At 38.1% G+C, this 24,089-nt stretch overlaps 1 protein-coding gene across 3 annotated transcripts in view; it reads left to right on the top strand.

Annotated features, from left to right (window-relative positions):
- Positions 1 to 1,073: 1,073 nt before the first annotated feature.
- The window catches only part of LRRTM4 (leucine rich repeat transmembrane neuronal 4), a 382,034-nt gene continuing 359,018 nt past the window's right edge, over positions 1,074 to 24,089 (top strand). For 2 of the 3 annotated variants that reach the window (XM_081960772.1, XM_081960773.1), the window contains exons 1-2: positions 1,074 to 1,161; positions 3,407 to 4,953. In XM_081960772.1, the coding sequence (XP_081816898.1) occupies positions 1,158 to 1,161; positions 3,407 to 4,953 (1,551 nt within the window). In that variant the 5' untranslated portion in view covers positions 1,074 to 1,157. Of the gene's footprint in view, positions 1,162 to 3,406; positions 5,003 to 24,089 lie in introns of all 3 variants that reach the window. The other variant, XM_081960774.1, reaches the window with a different exon arrangement.

The following is a 24,089-nucleotide window of genomic DNA, read 5'->3' as shown; positions in this document are numbered from 1 at the left end:
TAATTTTCTCCGCGCAAAAGGGAGCCTGCATAGCAATGCCAAAACCCGCTCACTAGTCCGTGCTTTTAATATGTGATCCGTTTTCTCCAGTGGAGGGCACTCAATGTATCGCAAAGTAGAACATTAGCACCAACAAGCTCCTAAAGCATTTCATCTGCGTCTGAGAAAGAGGGAAGAAAAAAGAGGAAGAGGGGGTGGGGGAAGAGAGAGAGAGGTAGTAGAGAGGGAAAGTGAGAGAGAGGAGGGGGGGGGAAGATTGTGGAGAATAACCTCGCGCGCGCAGCACTAGGGCGCCAGAAAATACACGCGCGCGCCACACACACAGGGGCACATTCGCTCGCGCGCGCGCACACACACACACAGTCACACTCTTTGGAATCCGAGCGTCTCCATGGGTAAAAAACTAGCTTTTGAAACGACGAAGAAAGGAGGGCAAAATCTTGGAGACGAGAGACCCTGAGGAGTCACCCATATTATTATTTTTTTGACAGCTGGATTGAAGGAATGGGTCGCTGTGCTTGGGGATGGAGACAGGCAGCCGAGTGAGGAGGCTGTCTTGCAGCAGGAGGACACTTCGCGGCCTTTTCGTCCTCCCCCTCCTCCCCCTGGCTGAGAAGTTGCTTCGCCTCCATGGTCCTCTCGAGCTCCAACGAAAGGCTGGGCGATTGATGCCAAGGGTCCAGGCGAGGCGCTCCATGGCTTTCCGAGATTAGGTTATCCCTTTCCTTTCTTCTTTCCTTCCTTCCTTCCTTCCTTTCTTCCCCCTTACCCTGTCTCCCCTACATTCCAGTACCCCCATTCCCTAACCCTTCCTTCCTTCCTTCCTTCCTTCCTTCCTTCCTTCCTTCCTTCCTTCCTTCCTTCCTTCCTTCCTTCCTTCCTTCCTTCCTTCCTTCCTTCCTTCCTTCCTTCCTCTCCCTCTCAGGAACTTTGTGTAGGTTCCTGGCATCCACTTGGATGGCATGGAAGTAGGTAGCAGCTGGGCTAGTCTGTGTGACACCATGCTTTAAAGGAAAAGGACCGGCTTGAAAGGGGTGGGTGGGTAGGGAAGAAACAACCACAGCCACCACCACCACAACTATCAACCTCCCCGTCCATTCCAAGCAACAAGCAACATCTGGGAGAAGAAGCGCGATACAATTGCAGATGAGGGAACGATGGGTAAGTGAACTTTTTTTTTGGTAAGGCTGCAGCTGCGCCCAGGGCTGAGTGTTGTGTGTGTGTGTGTGTGTGTACATCTCTTGCCTGCACATTTGGTGGAGACGAAAACCCATCAAAATAACTGCGTTCCTTTTGCTTAGGTGACTCACACAAGCTACTTTTATGTAGATTCTGCCTTATCCCATCCTTTACTCTCCCCTCTGGTGCTTTGGGAAATCTTTAATCCCCAGATGAATACCCTTACTCCATTATTAGCGGCAGATATACAGAACCAAAACAGTTTGATTCTTCTTCCTCTCTCTTTATTTACTCCCCCACTCCCTCCCACCCAGTTCTGTCATTCCTTCCAGTCCCCTGATGCCCTTCTATTCAATCTATGCTTCCTCCCCATTTAGGATTTGCTCAGATTTGTGTTTTAAGATTTTTTTAAGGTGATGCTAATGATACATCCAGATCCTCAACCCTCTGTTGAAGAAGGGAGGGGGGGGGATTTGCTGATGAACCTGCTCCCGAGAACTAAGTTGATATCCTTCATATACATGCATGCACTGTCCTCCAAAAGAAACGGTTAAATCTCCAACACCTATTTTAGAGATTCTCTTCCCCTCCTTCCAGAAACCTCCTCCAAATGTGCCAGGATTATATTTTCCCCCTCCATGTGTAGGTTGGAATATGTTTCTGCTGTTGCTCCTCCTGGCATCAGGCAATGAGAAAAGATCAGAATTTAAATGAAGGAAGGAAAGGAAGTATCTTGCCATTGAAATGAAGGTGTCAGAGACAAACAGTCAAAAGCTCTTTGGATTAGCAGTTTGCCCTCCACTCAAATAAACACTGAATAAAATAACGGCTTATTTGGCTATTTTTGTCCTTCTTTCCCCCCAACCTAGTAATATTATTTACTATTAAGAAAACAACACTTTTCCAGAATTCCTGATTGAAGGCTGCAAAACAAATGACCAGAAAGGCTACAACTCTGCAAAGCTATACTTTTGAAGCTTATCTCAAAACTAGAACAAGGTCCAATTGCTCCCCTTATTTTGTAATTGTAGAACCCTAAGCCTATATGTAGCTTAGTTCTCCCAAGACTCACTTAGTTATTCAGAGAACATGGGAAGCGTGAGCAGCTCAGAAGAATGATTATAAAATAAGTTTTCTGCTACATATGTTAAATGTAGACTATCAAAACTAAAATTGGAAAAAGAGAAGGGTTTTTTTTTTTTTTGCTTTATCTGGGATGGAGTTCAATTCGTGTTTATTATTAATTTAAAGTAATAACATGCTCCCACCTTTTACCCAAAATAAATATTGGCTGTGCTTGGCTGTAATTATAGGAGAAATGTGGATGCTAAAGCAATAAAAACATGCTACTGTATATTAAAATACATGAATAAGTAATATAATTATCTTAGCTGTTATGTGTGAAGATATGAAAGTATGTCTGATGACCACATGCAGTTCCTTGTCGTTGCTATTTATCATCCTTAGATTTTTTCATACATAAGATTTGACACATAAGGCATTCATACCTGTCTGCTTGGATTATGCTTAGCTCACATGAAATGAATTATTTTACCGTCTGCTTTCCCCCCCTCTCTCCAATTTTTCTAACTTCTATTTGTCACGCTACATTAACACATATTTTAAGGTCATCTGTGCATCTCTTGAAGGGCCCAGGAGATGTCTACTTGTGAGCTTAGTTTATGAAGAAACCTTTCACTGATTTAAGAATATTTAACAATTCAAGCTTGGGTGAATTCTCTTCCCAAAATTTACTTCACAATGACTTGACAAATATGCTTATCCTAATGATAAGGGTATTTGGGCTGTGTGCATCCTAGCATGTTGCTATGAGTTAAAAATGGGAAGGGGAACTTAATTTGTCAACAAAGGTCATAAATCACCCAGAGGTAAATGAATAAATATAGTCTGGTTGTATATGTTGGCTAGTTAGGGAAAAGGAAACATTGGGGAAAAAAGAGTCAGTGTAGCAAACATCTCTATGTAAAACACTAATCTCTCTCTCTCTCTCTCTCTCTCTCTCTCTCTCTCTCTCTCTCTCTCTCTCTCTCTCTCTCTCTCTCTCTCACACACACACACACACACACAGGGGGGGTGAACTGCATGGAAGCAAGGCATCATGTTTTGAATTCAGCTCTTTTATTTGTTATTTGAAATCCTGATGGTGACTACTGTGGTTCTGATTTGAGTGGCCTCACGATGTGTGTTTGTTATCTTCGTATTGTAGGTTTCCATGTAATTAAGCATCTGAGAGGCATGAGTGCAGTGTTTGTTCTCCTTCCTACTGTGCTGTTTGTGACGTTGAGTGGGGCTCAGCGAGCTTGCCCCAAGAACTGCAGATGTGATGGCAAAATTGTGTACTGCGAATCCCATGCATTCAGAGACATTCCTCAGAACATTTCTGCAGGATCTCAAGGCTTATCGTTACGGTACAACAGCATCCAGAAGCTCAAGCCAAATCAGTTTGCAGGCCTACACCAACTCATATGGCTTTACCTTGACCATAACTACATCGCTTCCGTGGATGAGGACGCCTTCCAAGGCATCCGAAGGCTGAAGGAATTAATTCTAAGCTCCAACAAAATTACGCACCTTCACAATAAAACATTTCACCCAGTCCCCAACCTACGCAATCTAGACCTGTCTTACAATAAGCTACAAGTACTTCAGTCAGAGCAGTTTAAAGGTCTTCGCAAGCTCTTGATCTTGCACTTACGATCCAACGCGTTGAAAACGGTTCCTATTCGGGTTTTCCAAGATTGTCGCAACCTTGATTTTCTGGATTTAGGCTACAATCGTCTGCGGAGTTTATCTCGCAATGCCTTTGCTGGCCTTTTGAAGCTCACAGAGCTCCACCTGGAGCACAATCAATTTTCTAAAGTCAACTTCGCTCACTTTCCTCGTCTCTTTAATCTCCGCTCCATTTACTTGCAGTGGAATAGGATCCGATCCTTAAGCCAAGGGTTGACCTGGACCTGGAGTTCTTTGCACAATTTGGATTTATCAGGAAATGACATTGCAGGGATTGAACCTGGGACATTTCAGTGCCTGCCAAACTTGCAGAAGCTCAACTTGGATTCCAACAAACTTACTAACGTCTCTCAGGAGACTGTCAATGCCTGGATTTCTTTGATATCTATTACTCTTTCTGGAAATATGTGGGAATGTACCCGGAGTATTTGCCCTCTGTTTAACTGGCTTAAAAACTTCAAGGGAAACAAAGAAAGCACCATGATTTGTGCAGGCCCTAAGCATATTCAGGGCGAAAAGGTGAGCGATGCTGTAGAAACCTACAACATTTGTGCAGAAATCCCAGTGGTGGTCACTGAAAAACCTTACCAGGTCCCTAAAACCCAGCAGAGACCCATCTTTATTCCAAAGCCCACCATTCCCAAAGTGGAAGACGATGAGCCAACATCATTTATACCAAGCCCTTCTCCAGATTTCCCAACATCTGGACCAGAACCAGAATATGAGCATGTTTCCTTTCACAAAATAATTGCTGGAAGTGTTGCCCTTTTTCTTTCCGTGGCTATGATTCTCTTGGTCATTTATGTTTCGTGGAAACGTTACCCAGCCAGCATGAAACAGCTCCAGCAACACTCCCTCATGAAAAGGCGTAGGAAAAAAGCCCGAGAGTCTGAGAGGCAAATGAACTCCCCTTTACAGGAGTATTATGTGGACTACAAGCCAACAAACTCTGAGACCATGGATGTATCGGTTAATGGATCTGGACCCTGCACGTATACCATTTCTGGCTCCAGGGAATGTGAGGTATGAACCATGATCCTCCTAAATCCATTTCTGCTGCTGGGAAGGAGAGGTAAATGTTTGACACTCTTGAGGTGACTCTAATCACTAGAAAGATTAATGAGTCTTCTTGCTTTGGGGTTTCTTTGGGGTGAAAGGTTATTAATTAAATTGCAACAGTCAGGGAAGGGAGGGTGTCTAACTTTCAAGAATTCAGACTTGAAAGCTATTTAACTTAAGAATAAAAATGAGTTTGGGATGGACAGCATCAGGGAAGTCCCCTGGGTCTAGCTTTAGCTATTTTATGCTGGTTAAAAGTTAGGGTTACTTCTATCATGGTTTTCTATTTTGAGATAACAACAACAAAGGGGAGGCTGTGTTATACTGTAAAAAAGTGGCTTTCTGGCAGAAACACAAACTTTTTTCTCTTGTTCTAGTTCAAATGAAATTCTAAATAGCTTACTATGCAAACTCTCCCCTTCCCTGCATTTTGGTCCTGATCCCTCATGCATGTTAAGAATATCTCATTACATGTCACTTCCTGGACATGTAAGGAAGGTGGATAATCAACGAACTCGTTCTTTCTTGATGAATAAAGGAGGGTTTAAATGTGGCCTTTTGTGGTTGGCGATGCTGAAATCAAAGAATTCCTTTAAAATGTATTTGCTGGGGAAAGGCAGGTTCTCCACTAACATTTCATTTGAGGATAATTATTTTATATCAGTTGGAAGGTTGGGTTCAGCCATGAATAGGATATGTAGAGAGAATAGGAGGATATGTTGCTGTTCTCCCAAGGATGGGAGAAAGAGCATCTGAGGACCCACTGCTTCACAGAAGGCTGCTGCAAACAGGATGGGAGGAGAGAAGACGAATAATGTGTACTCTACTTATACTTCTTGGCAGCATGGGGACAGGGTGGGAGGTGTTATTCGACTTGAGCGGCTGCAGGATTTACAATCCTTCTAATTGTCTTTCCTGAAAATCCAACCTGCTTCTGACCAGAATATGGATTATACTATGAAACCTGTGCCCAAAATTTGCCAAGATAGATTGCTCTTACGCTTTGATATCTTGTTACATTAAAAGGCACTTCAATTTAAAGACAGTGCAAATGAATGCACCTTCCAAATAAGCCGGACACTCTCCGTTGAACTGCTGAATCAAATCCAATGCCTTTCATCAATTCAGCCATTTGAATGTATACTTTCCGATGCTTTTCTGAATTGATTGGATAATCCAATCAACTTTATATCCCAAATCAATTAGAAGTGTCAGATAAGATCAGATTGATTATTTGAATCAGGATGCATAATTTAAATAAGAATTACCGATACCTAGGAGAAAACCTGCTTTGAGCATATTACAATGGTGATTCCTTTGCTTTCCCATACTACTGGATTTAGTTTCTAGGGGTATTTCAATAGAATGACAATTGTAGTTGCATTGAAAGTATTAACTTGCTTCACTCTATTTTGTTTTCCATTTTGACTTTAATTAATATATCCATTGGTTTTTTTATTAAAAAATAAAGAATGTAGGAGCAGTGCTTTAATTATTTTTCTACCTGTTGAGAAAGGCTATTCCCATCAGTCTGATTTAGTTTCTTCAGAAACATATTTATAGCTCCTGAAGAGTCCAAAACAAGCTGATAAATCCCCATTTTGAGTCTAGTGAATTCAATGGATCATTGGATATGACTTTGCTGGGCTTTGGTTATGCTAAAATCACATCAGTTGCTCTGCTTGAGAAGAAGTTTAAAAGTGTTCCTATTGACTAAAGAAAAAAAACATAGGCCATCCTAGGGGAAATATAGGAAGTCTGACAGATGTTTCTTTTCTATGGCAATGAGACAGATCATTTAACAATCAAATATACATTTATTGTTTTGGGCTATGACTTCTCAAAAGTAGATTTCTCTGAATTTGATAGGGTTTGCTTGGTTCTAATTTCTTTAGATTTATAAATCCTGGTTTATCATTTTTTCATAAACTAAAAATGGCATAAGTATTGCTTGTGTGTTGTTTTCATTTGTCATACATCCAAGCAAGGACTAGGAAGCATAATGTAGGGATAATTTCCATTTTCTAATAGAACATCAATAGCTATTATATGAGAAAAGAATTCTGATTATTTTTCATGATGAACGTCTGGAGCAGTATGAAGTTATTCCCCCATTCTATGTTCAACCCCTAAAGGATGAATTTACAAGGGTGCAGTTATTTCCATTAATTTCACACTTAAGGAAATAGTAATATAATCCAAAGATCCCACTACCTGCTTTTGATACCCTTCAAAAACAATCTGTAAACCCATTTCCAGCTAAATGTATTTATTTATGAATTGTGGAAGCTACTTCTATTCAACTGAACTCTAGAGATAATTTTCAGTATATTGAGTAAATTACAATATTAGTAATATAATATACAAAATAATATATCTGTAAATAAAATTAAGTCTTACATTAGTGAGTCATTACCAAAAAGTCTTCGGGGTTGGGGGGGAGTTATTTACAAGTTCCTTGATGGCCATAAGAATAAGAGCCATCCTATTTTTTTTTAATGTATGCATGTATTTATAGAAGCAAATGGTCTTTGCAGATTATATTTGAGTCCATGGAAAGCTATCTTCCATACAAATATATAGCTTTGAATTGAGGACCAGTAAAGACATTATTTTAAATAAATTAAAACAATAAACTCTTTATTTTTTCTCTTAAAAGTGGCCATATTCCCACCTACCATTTCCTAATCTAGCCAATGAAAAAGAGCTAGTTTTATTGAAGTCTTGCTAATATAGTTCTAGCAGGACTAGAATTTCCAAAAGAAACTAGGTGAGGATTGTGTACTTCCAAAACGATGGTTTTTAGTTAGTGTGACTATCTTAGAACCATCAAAACATGGATTTGAAGATTTGGATAAATAGATTGTATGAACAGGACCAATAAATTGCTGTATTCTCATAGCATACCAAATAAATTGTGGGAACATCCAAGGTGAAATTAACTGACCTAGTCAATACAAACATCTAAAAACATCTAACATCTAAAAATATCTGTAATTCAAATATTCCCAATTAAAGGAAGAAGGAGGTGAAAGTAATAACAATAGGGATTAGTCTTTGTAGTATCATCACAGCAAAGTGAAAATGAAATGTGAGAAAGAAGCAAATAATTTCTCACAATTTGGAGCTCTGTGGAGAAAAAGGTATACAGATACAATCCACTTGATTAAAGCAAAGCTAATGTACAACTGAAAAATCTCTATCACAACCAATAATGAAATGTTTCTATTGTTTCAATTCAGAGACATGGTCAATAATTTGCTCATGAACATTGGCCTTTTAAAGCCTTAAATCTTGTCCACATGGAGCTCATTAGCATTGTGTTGCAAAGGCGTGGCAAAAGAAATGTGTAAGAGATTCTGCTTAATAACCATGTTGAAGTCGCTGAAGAAGACTGGTGACACTAACTTCTCACTGAATCAGTTCTTTAAAAGAAACCATATTGTTGCTATCCCAAGCAGGCAGAAGTTAGGTTACATTTTTGTTGCTTGCTTATTGTTAGCAGGAATGGCCTTCCAGACAGTGAATTATTAACACCCTTCAATAACTGGATACTACCCTGTTTCCCATAAATAAGGCCTCCCCGGATAATAAGCCAATCGGGCTTTTGAGCGCATGCACTAAAATAAGCCCTCCCCTGAAAATAAGCTCTCCCCAAAAATATTGCAACACAGCAGCAGCCATGAGGTGACCATGGTCATCGCCTCCTGCACCTCAAAAATAATAAGACCTCCCCCAAAATAAGGCCAAGCGCTTTTTTCAGGGGTCAACGGAAAATAAGGTAGGATGGTAGTTTCTGGTTTTTGGACTTCCCCAAATTCTTCCTCCATGTTCTAAAAATGTATATGAGGTACAGGTAGTCCTTGACTTACAACAGTTCAGTTAGTGAGCATGCAAAGTTACAACAGCACTGAAAAAGTGACTTGTCACTGTTTCCACTGTTAAGACCTTTGCAACATCTTCATGGTCATGTGATCATGTGATCATTGACTTGACATGGGGCAGCCAGATCCACTTAACTTAATGTGGCCAATTTAACCACTGCACTGATTCCCTTCACAACTGTGGCAGGAAAGTTCATAAAAGGGGGCAAAACTCACTTAACAAATGTCTCGCTTAACAACACAAATGTTGGGCTCAATTGTGGTCGTTAGTTGAGGGATACCTGTATAAGCTATCTTTTGATATTTAGACCCCATTTAACATTTGGGATCCCACTGGATGGGACAGTTATTCCTACGACCAATCCGCTCACACAGGGAGGGACTCCTCCTGGTGCCATCCGCTAGGCAATGCCAGCGGGCGACACCTAGGAGTAGGTCCTTCTCTGTGATGGGCCCAACCCTCTGGAATGACCTCCCCCCCGACATCCGAACTACCACCGACCTCCGTTCCTTCCGTCAAAAATTAAAGACTCACCTGTTTCAATCAGCTGGCCTGGCACTCTCTTAGTTTTGCCTCCCGGGGATATATTTTAATTGGGTTTGGGTATTTTAATTGGGGATGTTTTTTAGGGTTTCTATAGTATATTTATTTCTTGTACAGCCTTATCTCCTCCATCCAAATGTTTAGTATTTAATTGTTTTATATTATTGTATTTTATGCATTTTATTTGACTGTACACTGCCCCGAGTCCCTTTTTGGGAGAGGGGGCGGTTTAGAAATCCAAGAAAATAAATAAATAAATAAATTGAATGAAGGGATTTCTTCCATCTTCATAAATGGGTCAGAATATTTCTTGCTTGGACATCTTAGAACTGATGGGTTGGTTTTTAAAAAAAAAAACGCTTCACTTTAACTACTTTATGTCTATTTTACAGGTTACATTGAAATTTTAATGAATCGTGTAAAACAATGCCACTGACTTACTAGGTTTTTAAAACAGTAGCTTTATCTTTACTCACAGGAGTCCATAAATTAAAGAAAAACATTATTATTAAAATGTTTTGATATGTTGCTAACAGCAGTGATGAAAAAGCATTTCCAGAAAATACCAATGGAAAAAAAAACCTCACATTTGTCTTTATAGATCAAGTGGAATCTTTAGCCCACATATTTCTGCAACACTTTTATTACAACGCAAATAGGTCTGTTTTTACTTTTTCTCACTAGCTGAACTCCCAGGGTGCACTGGCAAATTTCATTTGTTTATCTGTTAGCAAACAGATATTTACAAATTTGCTAAGTTCCATGCTCCAGTTTGTATTCTTCAAAAATTCAATGCTGAATCAATTTCTGGGTTGACATGTTTCATATTCCTCTACTTTTAATTCAAGTTTAATTTTCATTATTTCTGACATATTTCCCTTAAAAAAAAACCATGCACATAAAGTTTTGGTAGTTGTAGTCCTATGACCTTAATAATGAAATGAAATGTCACTGATTTTGAACTCCAGGGATTATAGAGAAGTTATGTTTGACTCTTGGAATTTGAGTTGAATCAGATGTAACTTCATTTTAACAATAAGTCAGGAAATCAGGAATCTAGTCTGTAACTTATTTTCCCAATTATCACATTTAAAAATTACAATTAATGGCAATTTTTGGAAGATGGTGACATCTAAATCTATTGTGAGAGCTATGGTATATGAATCCTTGATTTCTGCAGGATTGATTTATAACTTTCTTCTAGCAGGACAAAGTCAAACAGACTTAATCTTTCTTTTTAAAGTGAATTGGGAATATACGAATAAACTTACATTAACGTTGTTATTTTGGAATAAAGAGAGGAAGATTTTCAATTCAACTTGAGAAAGATATGGAGAGATATGGAGAGAACAGGTTAATCTGTTCATCTGTTCCCAACTGACAGCCATCCTATGAACTTTGTCCTAAGATGATGTCTATTTCAGTATTCATTGGATTGTGTAGGTGTGCAGTTGAGGTAGACCTTACCACTACTGTTTTTGACATGATCCTGAACTTAATTCATTTCAGGGAATCTAAGAAAAGTAACTATGGCACAAGAATGTAAATGTCTTGATTCCAAGAAAACAGTTGCCATCATATGGTTTGTTGATGTAATAAGTCAATGGCCAAAGGAAGATATTTGGAATTCCTTTTATGGCATTTAGATATGAACAATTATTTTGCTCATGCTCATATTGGAAGAAGGAGGGGAACAATAATAAAAAGTAGGATAAAAATTCATTTTGTATGATGTAAAATTCTGTAACCTTTAAAAAGAAAAGATTGGATGAAAATTGACTGCTGTGTAAAGACCAGAGAAATTAACTTAGTTTTTAAGAATAAATCTTTTGCATTATCAGTCATCTGATTAGATATCAGCTGTTCTTTAAAGATCACTTTTTGAATGGGAGGACTTGTATATTTCAGGTTTATTTGAGGATTTATATCAGCTGGCAACAGTAATTCCCTAAAATTACTTCAAGTGGCAGAGAAATGACATTGACTAAAGCTTATCAGGAAGTTTAGCTGCTGTAATTTGGAGAAGTATGTGGTTGACTGAATGACTCCAATAGGATGGACCAAATAAACATGGCCTATGAAAGGTGATGAACATGGTGGGATGCAAGAGTAACATTAGGGGGAAAAAGCTTTAGGAAAACAGAACTTGGAGAAAATATTACTTAACAAATCTTCCAGTACTCAAGAGGCTGTCACAGAAAAAAGCTACTCCCAAAGAACCTAAAGGCAGGATAAGAAGTAACAGATGGAAGCGTATCAAGGAGAAATACAATATAGAATTAAGAAAAATTCCCTGACAGTTAGAACAATTTATCAGTGGAACACCTTGCCTCCAGAAGTTGTGGGTGCTCCATCACTGGAGACGTTCAAGAAGAGACTGGACATTCATTTGTTCGAAATGGCAGAGAGCAAGGCTCTCAAACTCCCTGAAATTGGGCTGGATGTCTCACGTGCTGGCCACACCCAAGCCCGGTTTAGCGAAGGGGAAAAAAATGTCCTGATGCATCACATGATGTTTCCATGACGATGTGAGTTTGACACCCCTGATGTAGAGGAAGGGGTTAGACTAGAAAACCCTAAGCTCCCTTCCTGCCCTATTATTCTACGTTCTATGAGAAGAATATAAGGAAATAAGAGAAAAAAGGCACAGACTGATAGAAATGTTTTAATATAACCAGTGGTGTATTTTGACCAATGCTGTCTATATATATATTTATGAAGTTTATTATGTGCTTGTAAAACTCTAGTAAGATTGCAGTGGATTTTTTGTGTTGAAAGCCTCTGCATCAGAGCCAAGTCTGCTTCGTTTGCCTATTGTTTGTCTATAAAATCTTCTGGTGCCATGAATCACAAAAGCGTGTTTCAGGCACATCCTGGGTTCATATCTATTCCACATTCTCAATATGGACATCTAACATAATGCTTTTTTTAAAATCCACATTAGCCTTGATTTTATTGTACCACAAATACGCCTGCTACCAAAGCCTCAGGTTATGTCCTAATTGTAGGTTATTTCAAAAGAACAACATTAAGACACGGATTGACGTTAAAAAGAAAAAAAAATGTTAAGATGGGGAAAACTGTAACAGTCACGTGCCAGGGAGAATTCCTGTGATAAAATTGAATGTCTTGCCTAGAACAATGCTTTTGATTCAGATAATTCCTCTTTTGTCAACTGATACAGCGTGTAAACAGTGGCAGAAGGACACATCTGAATTTGTGTGGCAGGGGAGAAGACCACAAATTAAATCTAAGGTGTTGCAAGAAAGAGGAGGAGCGGGTTTATTAGATTTGAACTTGGGGAAAAAAGCTTTTCTTTTCTTTTTTCTTTTTCTTTTTTGCAATTTGCTGTTTGATTTGGATGAAAGAACGGGTGCTGCTGAGAAAGAGAAGGCTTTCAGTTTATTTTTGAAATGGTGCCGTTGAACACATAACTGGAGCATCTGCTGCCTTTATTTGTCCTAAAGCCTGATTTCACCTAAAGAAAAGGTGTTTCCTAAAAACTGAAGTCTCTCAAAAATATGACACAGGTTCTGCAAGAAATCATTGTTTCCAGCTGTGGAAGCATGACAGGTGATATGCCACACACACACAGAGAGAGACACTCTTTCCAAGAGACTAACACACAAATTGTATGAGAATGAGTATTATTTTCTGCATTAACTTGAGAATGATCTCTTTTTCTCTTGAAAACGAAGATAGCAAAAAACAAACCACTGTTCCCAGAGATCCTAACCATGTTAGGAAAATTTACATCTCCTTCCTCCCTCCCCCCCTTCTTTTTGGCCTTTATGCAATATGTAATTTTGTAATGCAAAATACATACTAAGGTTAGGACTATACCAATATTCAGTTTGGAGATTCAGTTTGGCAGGTATCTGATTGAATCCCCAAATCAAATTGACTTTCTGAATTGAATTATTGATTTGGATTGAGTCATCAAATTGAATCAGGTACTTTCAAATTAATCTGACAGTTTGAGGGTCTTTGGGGCATGCATAAAACATCCGTTTTCCCTGATCAAATTTAATTTCTGAATTGGATCAATTCAGTTTCTTTCTATTGATTTAGAAATACAGACTGACAATTCTAAGTTGACTTTTTTCAGTTAAATTGTTGCTTTGAGATGGATCATCTCAATGTGGGACAACTTGGCATCAGAAGTTGTGGGTACTTCATCACTGGAGATTTTTAAGAAGAGACTCGACAGTCACTTATCTGAAATTTATTAAATTATAAACTATAAAAAATTTTTAAAAAAAATTGATGTCATGTGACATTTAGATGTGCTTCAGAGTTGATTCATTGGTTTTCTTGTTTTTTATTGCTTTTCTATAGCCACCCATCTTAAGCAAGTAGCTCTGGGCACTGAACCTAAAACAATTAAAAACAATTATAATATAATACAAGTGAAATATATATATGGCAGCCAATTTTTAATGATATTTATCTTGAAAATTGGCCTGCCTTAGGCAGATTAGGTGGCAGAGGAGAATGAAAGAGATGTCTCTAGAAACAAGGTATCTTCTGTTTGTTGAAAGTACTACTCATTTTGTTCTTGAAAGCCATAACTATTATGATTTTAGAAGTTTCTCTTATCAATTCCAGGAAAACCTACAATTGTTCTTTTTAATGTTTAGAATGTTGCATAATTAGGTTAATTTTTTGTTTTTACTAATTTGATTTTCATAGCTACCCGTTTCCACAAATAGTTCTATTCATAGTTATAGTTTTAGTGCCCTCAAGTCAGTCTCTTATTAAAAAAAAAATCCTTTCCCACCCCTATGGGAGTTCTATATGTTTCTCAGTCTCAGGTCCTCCATCAGAGGCCTGGGAGTTAAAGAGTTCTGTGGAGTATTTTAGCTGTTCCTAATACTGCAGGCTTCTGGAGAAAGAGCTATGATGTTGCTCCTGGGGTCTGTTGGAGCCTGTCTCCCAGCTCAGGAGTCACAGTCCTAAGTGCTCCTACCACTACTGGGGCCACTTTGGCCTCTACTTTCCACATTCTCTACAGTTCCTTCTTCAAGCCCTTGTACTTCTCCAGTTTCTCATCCTCCCTTCTCCTGTGGTGGCTGGAATCTTTCGGCTCTGCTTTCTTCTGTCCTCGTTCATAGACAATGTCTAGTTGATTAACCAGTATCTATTTGTCTATCTGGGTCTACAAATAACACAGGATCTCAACCCTCTTATTCTCTGCAACCTTCTAGGGAATCTTCCATCTGGACCTAGGAGGTTCTAGCACATTCATTGTGCAGATATAACTGTATACAATGCCTGCTATTGCATCTTATAACCTGTGATGGACTTTTCTGAGGCCTATCTGAATACTGGGCACTTTGAATCCTTTCATTGTAATAGATCTCTCTTCTATATATCTAGTGCCGTGATGGCAAACCTATGGTACACATGCCACAGGTGGCACATGGAGCCGTTTCGTAGGGCACGCGAGGCATTGCCCGGTCAACTCCAGAGCGCATGCCTGCGCTTGCCAGCTGATTTCGGACTTCATTTTCAGCTGTTATTTACCACCCAGAAGCTTTCCTGAAGCCTCCAGAGGACAAAAACCAACCCAACGCACAATAGACACAATATGACTATTGAATGGGGCGTTTTGTGCTTAATGGCTGTTACTGTATCAGAGTAAAATTAGGATTATGAGATCATCAACATCCTTCCGAAATGGGTAAAATGAGGACCCAGATTGTTGGGGGCAAGAGGCTGACTCTGTAACCTGCTTAGAGAGGGCTGGAAAGCACTGTGCAGCGGAGTATAAGCTTGAGTGCTATTGCTATCATTGGATGAAGATTAATTTTGAAAGAAGGGAACAGTCTGCATTGACATGGGAGTATTCTCTGCTCTTTTGTTCCACATCTATGCCACGGCCCTGAATGCCAGCATTGTGACTGGCTTCCGGTGAAGCTAGGAAAAAAGTATCTAATTAAATTTTCCTCCAGGAAGACCCATTGCACCTTAGCATTTGCCATGTAACTTTTCTCAGTAATAGACATCCTAACCAGATGCAGCAAAAGAAGCAGAAAAAAAAATGCTTAGGCTATGTATAGCTGTAAATGCCCTGCCCTTGTTTTAAAAATGAATGACTTTGCTGGGGAAATGAATCCAGAACCCTCCATAAGGTTGACCTTTCCAGTAAATGTCTCGTTGCTTCTCCTGAGAGGAAAGGATGCGCAGTGAAGCAGCTCCCTGTTTGAAACTCTTCGCCTCGTTTCTACTTTCAACTTGCATGTGCTGGAAAGAGATAATTACTAGTTTTAAGATGGGTTGGAAGAACCAAAATAACAGGTATGCGTAATTTCACTCCTCTGCTTCTAAATTCAGAAATCTCGGTGAAGAGCTTCAAGATTCTTGTACAGATTTATACTGCTGCCACCCGTCACTCTTGTAAAAGAGCAGCTGCAGCAATACATCTACCTTCCACCAACTTAGAAAAAACTACAAAACGTAGTTTTAGGATTTCGTTTTAGCATGACAATTCCTCTTGCAATTTTTCCCCCTACCAGTTCTCATTCAATGTGATGACAGTGTTTCTTCTTGGAAGTTCTCCCAACACAATGGGAATTCTGGCATCCCTGTCTTTTCACATGAAATGAGCCCGCTGAGCAGTTTGCAGATTCCTTCAGCACCTGCCTGACCTACTTCCTAATTTTATCTCATTCTTCTTCTTCCTTAATGTTATTCTCCGGCTATGGCAGGGTCTGCTTCCAATCTTATCTAATTGAAGTTTAGAAATAGAGGTAGGGGCTGAGATAGAGATGGAGGGAGGGGGAAAAGGATTCTGCAAAGCACACATTTTTAAAAGTTATCCTTTCCCCCCCAAAGATCTTCAGCTTCATAGAGCTTCTATAAGCATTTTTTAATCACTTTGGAATATGCCTACCTTCCTGCTTTACCTTTCCCCCCACCCCTAAAAGTTACAAAAATGAACTAGATTTCATACGTTGTAAGACACAATCTTTTCTGTTTGCCATTCAGTGGATGACAATGCAACTTAAGAAAGCTATTTTGTGAGAATGGCCACAGCACACATTCAACATCAGTTAGGCTCACTGCCCCCCCCCCCGCCCCCACTTCTCCTAGATTTTTATGCTTGTTGTCTTTTAATCAGCAAACAAAGGACAAGGAATATAACTAGTAGCTAAGCATGGCTGGGTAATTGAGAGCTTCATGGCAACAGATAGTGGAGAACCTTTTGCTGCTAGGGAACACAGGAAATATAGTTTTCCAAGACCAATTGTCTCAATGAATTTATTTATAATTAACTGGCATAGTTAAAAGCTTCAGAGAGGTTGTTTTCATCCACATTGCTATGGCAAATTGCATCAATGCTCTGACCCTCGAAGCAGATGTATGCATTTATTCTGATAATCTAATATCCTATGAAGTCTATGAACAATTGCTTTGTCTTTCAGAAAGCATATCTTTCATATCTTCTTCTCCCATCGCCACCCTTTTAGACTTGGGACAAGTGAAGGAGCTGCATATATATTTAAAGGATGCCTGCTTCTATTTAACATTTTGAGAAAAATTGCATTTAGCCATTTTCTCCAGGAGAAAAATAAATATATAGCAAAAGCAGGAATGAAAATGTTTTGGTATAAGAAAGGAAGCATTTAAATAGCTTGAATTTCAGATTTGCAGCCCAGATTCGAATTTCCATTAAAAAAAATCTTTTACTCTGAATCTAAAATTGATGTTTTAATTAATTTGATTTGTTCTTTACAGCTTCCAATTATTTTAGTTGCTTATATTTTAAGAACTATACTTGATACTTTAAGAGTTTGAATTTGGGTAAAACTGCTTCAGTTTTAAAGAAACAACTCCTGATATTACTAAACTCATGTACTGCGTAGATTCTTTGGAAAGACATTTGAACTTTCTATTTTTTCTGAAGTTCATTATAACTTGTGGTAGCATATCTCTGTCATACTTTTTCTTATGCAACTGCTATATCGTATGTGTTATTTAAAAGCAATTTAAAGCAATGTTTAAAGCTTTTTGATTTTTAAACAAGCTTTTAAGACTGTATCATAACATGTTTTCAATCCCATCTGTCTTTTTATAGTGTTTAATATTTGACTTGCTTTTGTAATTACAACTTTGTAGTTTAATTGTTTTAATTATTTCTTTTTCTGAGTCAACATTGGTGGATCTTGCTCATGAAGTTTGCATCAGTACTTAAATCAATGGAATACAAAGTTTCAAAAAAAAAATTAAGAGGTATTTCTAGAAAGGTACGTCCTCTATGAAGGGCTGCTTGTTCTGAGTATCCTCCAGAATTGGAAATGTTTGGACTGACCAATGTCTTTTCAAAGAGACATCAAGTGCGTTGATTAAATAAAATGTCAAGGGTTTTTGTTTTGTTTTGTTTGCATTTTGGGTTTTTTATACTGCATATTTTATGAGTGGATATTTATAATTCCAATGATTGTGGATGAATGCTTTGCTACCACCTAATTATAAATCTTTAAGAAGATCCTGATTTGAACATGCAAACATGAATTTTATCTACAAATACTTCCTCAGAACTCTGCTTTAAGATCAGTTGTGGAGGAGGAGGAGGAGGAGGAGAGGGAGGATGGGAGGGGGAGGAGCAGGAGAGGAGCAGGGAAGGAAGAGAGGGAAGGGGAGGGTGAGGATGACACAGGCTGAAGTTTGAAGTTGCAATGGCCATGCTGCCCCACATGGTTATGTTACCCCATATTGGGTGGGACACCTTTACAACACTTTGTGACATTCCGCAATCCTGTAACTGCAATTTGCAATTATTATTTTTTTGCCAGTTTCTGACATTTTTTGCTGGTATCCGGGGAAAATGGGTATTCACATGAGTTAACTTAACAACCATAGTGTTTGCTTAATAATACAATAGTAAAGTTGGAAGGGAGCTTGGAGGTCTTCTAGTCCAACCCCCTGCCTAGGCAGGAAACCCTATATCGTTCCAGACAAATGGCTATCCAACATCTTCTTAAAGACTTCCAGTGTTGGGGCATTCACAACTTCCGGAGGCAAGCTGTTCCACTGATTAATTGTTCTAACTGTCAGGAAGTTTCTCCTCAGTTCTAAGTTGCTTCTCTCCTTGATTAGTTTCCACCCATTGCTTCTTGTTCTACCCTCAGGTGCCTTGGAGAATAGTTTGACTCCCTCTTCTTTGTGGCAACCCCTGAGATATTGGAACACTGCTATCATGTCTCCCCTAGTCCTTCTTTCTCTTAAGCTAGACATACCCAGTTCCTGCAACCGTTCTTCATATGTTTTACTCTCCAGTCCCCTAATCATGTTTGTTGCTCTTCTCTGCACTCTTTCTAGAGTCTCCACATCTTTTTTACATCGTGGCGACCAGAACTGAATGCAGTATTCCAAGTGTGGCCTTACCAAGGCATTATAAAGTGGTATTAACACTTCACGTGATCTTGATTCTATCCCTCTGTTGATGCAGCCTAGAACTGTGTTGCCTTTTTTGGCAGCTGCTGCACAAATGTTAGATAAAACATTAACGTATTAGATAAAAGGTGAGAAAATTACTTCTGGTTATATGGGTACCTCAATTTATAACCATAAGGATTTGTGAATGTAATTTGGGGCTGTTATGGTTGAGGATGTAAGTCAAGGAGGATCCCTCTCCTTCCATTCCCCCTTCTTCTTCTTATACTCTTAATCTCTAAACCATGTTTTTAATCTAAAGCTTTTTCTGAAGCTCCATAGTTGCCATTGCTTCAGTCAAGCAATTTTATGCAGTAGAGCAAAACTGCCCTATGTTAATGCTGTTTTCTTACCTTTTCCCATTTCTTCCAATGTTACCACTAATACCTACCCTTCGTTCCCAGAGCTTCTAAATCATGTCTCAGGAGACTTTGATTTAAAAAGCCTCGCTAGTGTCACACATTAAATAAAATGCAGAAACAAGGGCAATTCATGTCTTTTCATAGTTGGGTTGCAAGTTGGACAAATCAAACTAGGAAGAAAGGAGCTGGCAACTTCAAATTAGCCACTATTTACCTATGGAAACACATTCTGTACGTGCATGTCTCAGTTGTCAAATGTATCCACAGACCCTATGAGCAAAGTAGAAAAAATAAATAAATCCAGGCAGTCTCAGGGAATTATTAACCTTTTGCTCTTGATTATTTACTGCAAGAATCTTTTCTCCCAGTTAAGAACTGGAAAAGCCAAGTCATAATTTTTAGCTTGACTGATATTTTCATCTACTCTTCATTATCCTGAGCAGTTAAGAAAGAATGTGCAGGAGCTTACACACTGGATTTTTTCCCCCTCCAGACAACAAACAAATAAACAAAAAAAAGCTTATTGCTTATTTTTCAGCCTCTCTTAAAATAGACAGTGTGATCATCCTTTATACTAGAGAGACCATTTCTAATTGTGAATAAAAGGCAGCAATAAAGAAGTTATTTTATTGGGGTATAAATCTGTTGTCCATATTAATGGTGAGTCTTCTTGAGACCAAGTTATAAACTTGATAGTTAAATAGGGTTTGCTCAGCCAATACTTGATTTCAGATTAGAAAGAATGTTTGCCCTCTGAAAGGATAAAGGAAAGTAGCTTAATCCAACACCAAGCAGTGATATCATTGATAGTCAGAAAGCTTCTACTAGCCTCTTCATAGACACCTAAATTGACCCTCACTGTTTTTGACATATATAAATGCTATTGGAACTCAGACTCTATGTTAAAGCTTAATTTATTTTCTCCTGGGAAAATAAAATGAGAAGGAACTATTGTGCGCTTGCATTCCTAGGGCTTTCATTTCATTTTACTTGCTTGTTTTATGGGTTCTAATGTCTGTCCCAATCAAAAAGAGACTGTGGCGGCATTTAAAACCCCAAAGACAAAAGAATGGCTGCTGATAACATTTAACCAAGAGCTGAAGGCTCAGTAAAATAAAACCATCTTCAATGCGCTTCTAAATACGATAAGGGAAGGAGGTTTATGAATCTCTGGGGAGAATGTGCATGTAGATAGAGATGTAGAAATAGAATGATTCTTATGTTTGATGGATCCAATGTCATGTTGGTCATTGTGTTTTTTTTTAATTGAAATAGAAGTGTATCAAAAAAGGCCAATGAATGGACACATGGGAAATTGTTTGTCAAAATGCATCTGTCTGGGACTTGCCATGTCAGTAGAGGATTGTTTCCTGGGTTCTTTACTTATATTTAATTATACATTTGACTTTGCCTTATTGAATCTAGTAATGTAATATTACTTCCAGGCCAAAAGATATCTAAGTCATTGACTCAGGGAAGGAATGGAGCAGAAGCAGATAATGAGTTTTCAGGACAAGAAGAATTCTCTTGAGCAACAGAGCTTGAAATAGTAAGCTACTAACTTGGAGTTTCCTGAAGCTATCCAATTCCCATGTGCTTTGCTATTGACTCCATTGTGCTCTTGGCATCTGGTTCAAACCAGGCCAGGCAGCAAGATGAAAAGAAAACGCAAGCTGGTATAGGGGTGTTTCTTTTGTTTCATCCTATCCTGGCGACACTAGAAAGAACATTTGCATGTGGCTATTGATTGATTGATTGATTGATCAATTTTTAAAACTGCCGATCTCCTTCACAGAGGGACTCTGGGCAGTATGCAAATAAAATATTAAAAACTTAAAAACAGTATATACAATTTAAAAAGAGGCATGTGATGCTGAAAATTAATTTAAATGTTTCATTATTATGAAACAACCAGCACGAGTGCTAAGGGTGTTCTTAGGCTGTTGATTACTGTTGCTTGATAAGCTTCCATTATCAAAACTACTTCTGTAGGTATCTCTGGTATTTAAGGCATATACTGTATTTGCAAAGACTAAGAATATCACTAGGAGAGACATATGAGCATTTCAAACTCTATTTCTAGAATTCAAGCCTGCATTTAAATTTGACTTGGGGAAAAAAAACATACAAATCTCTTGAACCATTTTTGGAGGGGGAGGCATGCATGTAATAGCAGTGTTCTGATTTATAAAACACCGCTGCACTTTCTACCATCCATTTAATGGCAATGCCTTGATGGTTAGCAAGAAGCATATTATTTCAGCTACATTAGTTTTCTATTATTGAATTTCAACCAGAATTTGATATAGATTGTTTTCTCTCTCCTGCCTCTGCTGTCTGTTGTAATCTTTGAAGACGAAAACAAACTCTTGCTTTTTGAGATGTTGAAAAAAACTCATCACATTTTTTCTGCCTCCATGTAAAATAGGATGACCTGCCAAATGTCTTCTATTGCAGCAAAAATGGTCACATAATCTTCTTCACTGTCTATTGTTTTTTGACTCAAAATATTTCAATTCCAAAGATTACATACATACGACTTTTAAGATTACATATGACTTGTAAGTGTAAAAGTGCATACTAGACAAAAACTGTATACAAAAGAGCAATGACAATGAACACTTAGTGGATTTTCAATGTAACTTTAATTTGTAAATTAATGTGTACTGAGAAATTAATTAATAACTGAATTAGGAGATGACTCCATCTCAATTCTCTGCTTCACAAAGTGATGTGTTTCACTTGGATCTCCACCATGCAGAGAATTAAAGAGAGTAGGGTGACAACAGGTTTCCAAGTAACTGTTTTGTTTTGTTTTGTTAAATCTGCACCTGAAACATTATGGCCAAATGGGTTTATTTATTGTATTTATTTAAAAGATTCAATGACTGCCCATCTTAGAGAGCACAATCAATGGGTGCCTCTCAGTAATAAAAGCATAAAATACTAAAACCCTATAGAAGCAAAAAAAAAAAAAAAACACAGCACCCTCTCCCCCCAAAGAATAAAGCCAAAGCTCCTTTTGACCTAGTAGTTTGAAACCATGCAAATGCGAGTAGATAAATAGGTACCACTTTGGTGGGAAGATAACTACATTCAGTGTGCCTTTGGTGTATATAGCCATGGACAATCTCTTCAGACTATGCTGGCCAGCTCAGCCAAGAAATAGAGATGAGCACTTCACCCTAGAGTCAGGTACAACTGGACTGGGGAAACTCTTACTTTTACCTTATTGTAATTAAGACTCTTATAGTTCTTGATCTGTGTATTCTTAACACAAAGTTCTGATCAGTGGACATTTAGTAGAAATTATTGTTGGATTGGGAATTGCAGCATGTCTGCACTTGATTACTTTATTATGTCTTATTTTCTTTTAAATCCAGCAGTAAATTTTCTCTTCTTTTGTCCTTGCAGTTTCCAGAGTCAGGAGGAAAAAAAAGAGCAATCTTCCCCATTGTAGATGGGGCTGTTTGTTATTTGCAAGTTAAATCATACTGTTTGATTAGAAACATGAAAATATTACCTCCTTTAGATTTCTGTATAGGTTTTGGGACCTTCCTTATTAACAGTCACATAATTAATCCTCTTGCTAGACCTCTATAATACATAAGTGAATCTTGTTATGATGAGGAATCTGTTCCACTCTAGCAACTACTGATAATGAAGCCACAGATAATGAGACCTTGAAAAATGTACTTTGGGTATGCACAAAAGCCCTTCATCATCATATATATATAATGTTCATTCAGGATGTTCATTCAGAACTGAGTGATGGATTGTAAGTTATTGAATCAGAATCAGTGTTAACTCTTACTGAACAATAGATGTTCTCCAGTTGGTGCTTCAGGCTTTTCAATTGTGTATCCATCATTGTTGTAAATTAATCCATCCATCTAATTGCTGGTCACTTTTTTATTCTCTTTCTTTCCATCTTACCTAGTACTGTAGAGCCTTCCAGAGAATTGCATCATTACAAATATGAGCAAAGTATGATGATCCTGTATTCTATGTTTGGAGTGAAAACTTTAAATTGATTTGTGGCATAATTCATTCTTTTTAATTGTTTTGGTTCCCCCCCCCCCCCCTTGGCTGGTATTTTCACGAGTTTTCTCAATCACCAAAGTTTAAAAGTATCAGTCGTCCTTCCATCCATCTTCTTCAAATTCCATTCATTGCTTTTGTAGATTTCACATGGAATATTTCCATTGCTTGCATCTTTGTACATGTAGAAACAACACTGCACCCGAATCTCTTTATAAACTAAAAGTTGTGTGTTTTGTTTTGAAACTTTGTGGGCAGAATGAAGTTTATTTTTATGCATATGACCTCACTGCATTTATAGATTTATTGATAACCCCAGTAATAATTTAACTTATGATCTCTTGTCCAGTTGGTAAATTAGGTATCTGCTTATTACATCAGAAATGAGGCATTCTCTTTTCCTCCATTACTTCTGTATGTATCTTTCAGCTTCTACAAAAAGAATATTACTGAGTAACTAGAGTTATTCCTAATCCCCAATGCTTTTCTATCAGCGGTGATTGGTACCTATCAAAAGCACATCAAAATGATAGAAATGTGCAAAAAAAAAAAATCAGCTCCAAAACACTCTTTTAGGTAAGTATCTTTCTAAAGTTTTCTTCTAAACTGTTCAGCAGGAATACTTGGAAAATTCAAATTGATTAAAATGTAAATCTTTGGAGTTTTCAAGTATTGTTGAACGCTCCAAAATCTCAAGGAGATCTTGGCATTTTGAATAAGAACCCTTTAGAAACATAAATGAATGAAGACTCACTAGACAATGGAAAAATCAGCATATATCTTCCATTTTTGGAAAACGAAGAAAACAAGATAAAACAAACTCTGATTTGT

The sequence above is a fragment of the Natrix helvetica genome, assembly GCF_964273705.1.
Source record: "Natrix helvetica genome assembly, chromosome: 8".
Lineage (NCBI taxonomy): Eukaryota > Metazoa > Chordata > Lepidosauria > Squamata > Natricidae > Natrix > Natrix helvetica.
The sequence above is the reverse complement of the archived record's forward strand: the minus strand, read 5'-3'. Positions and strand labels throughout refer to the sequence as shown.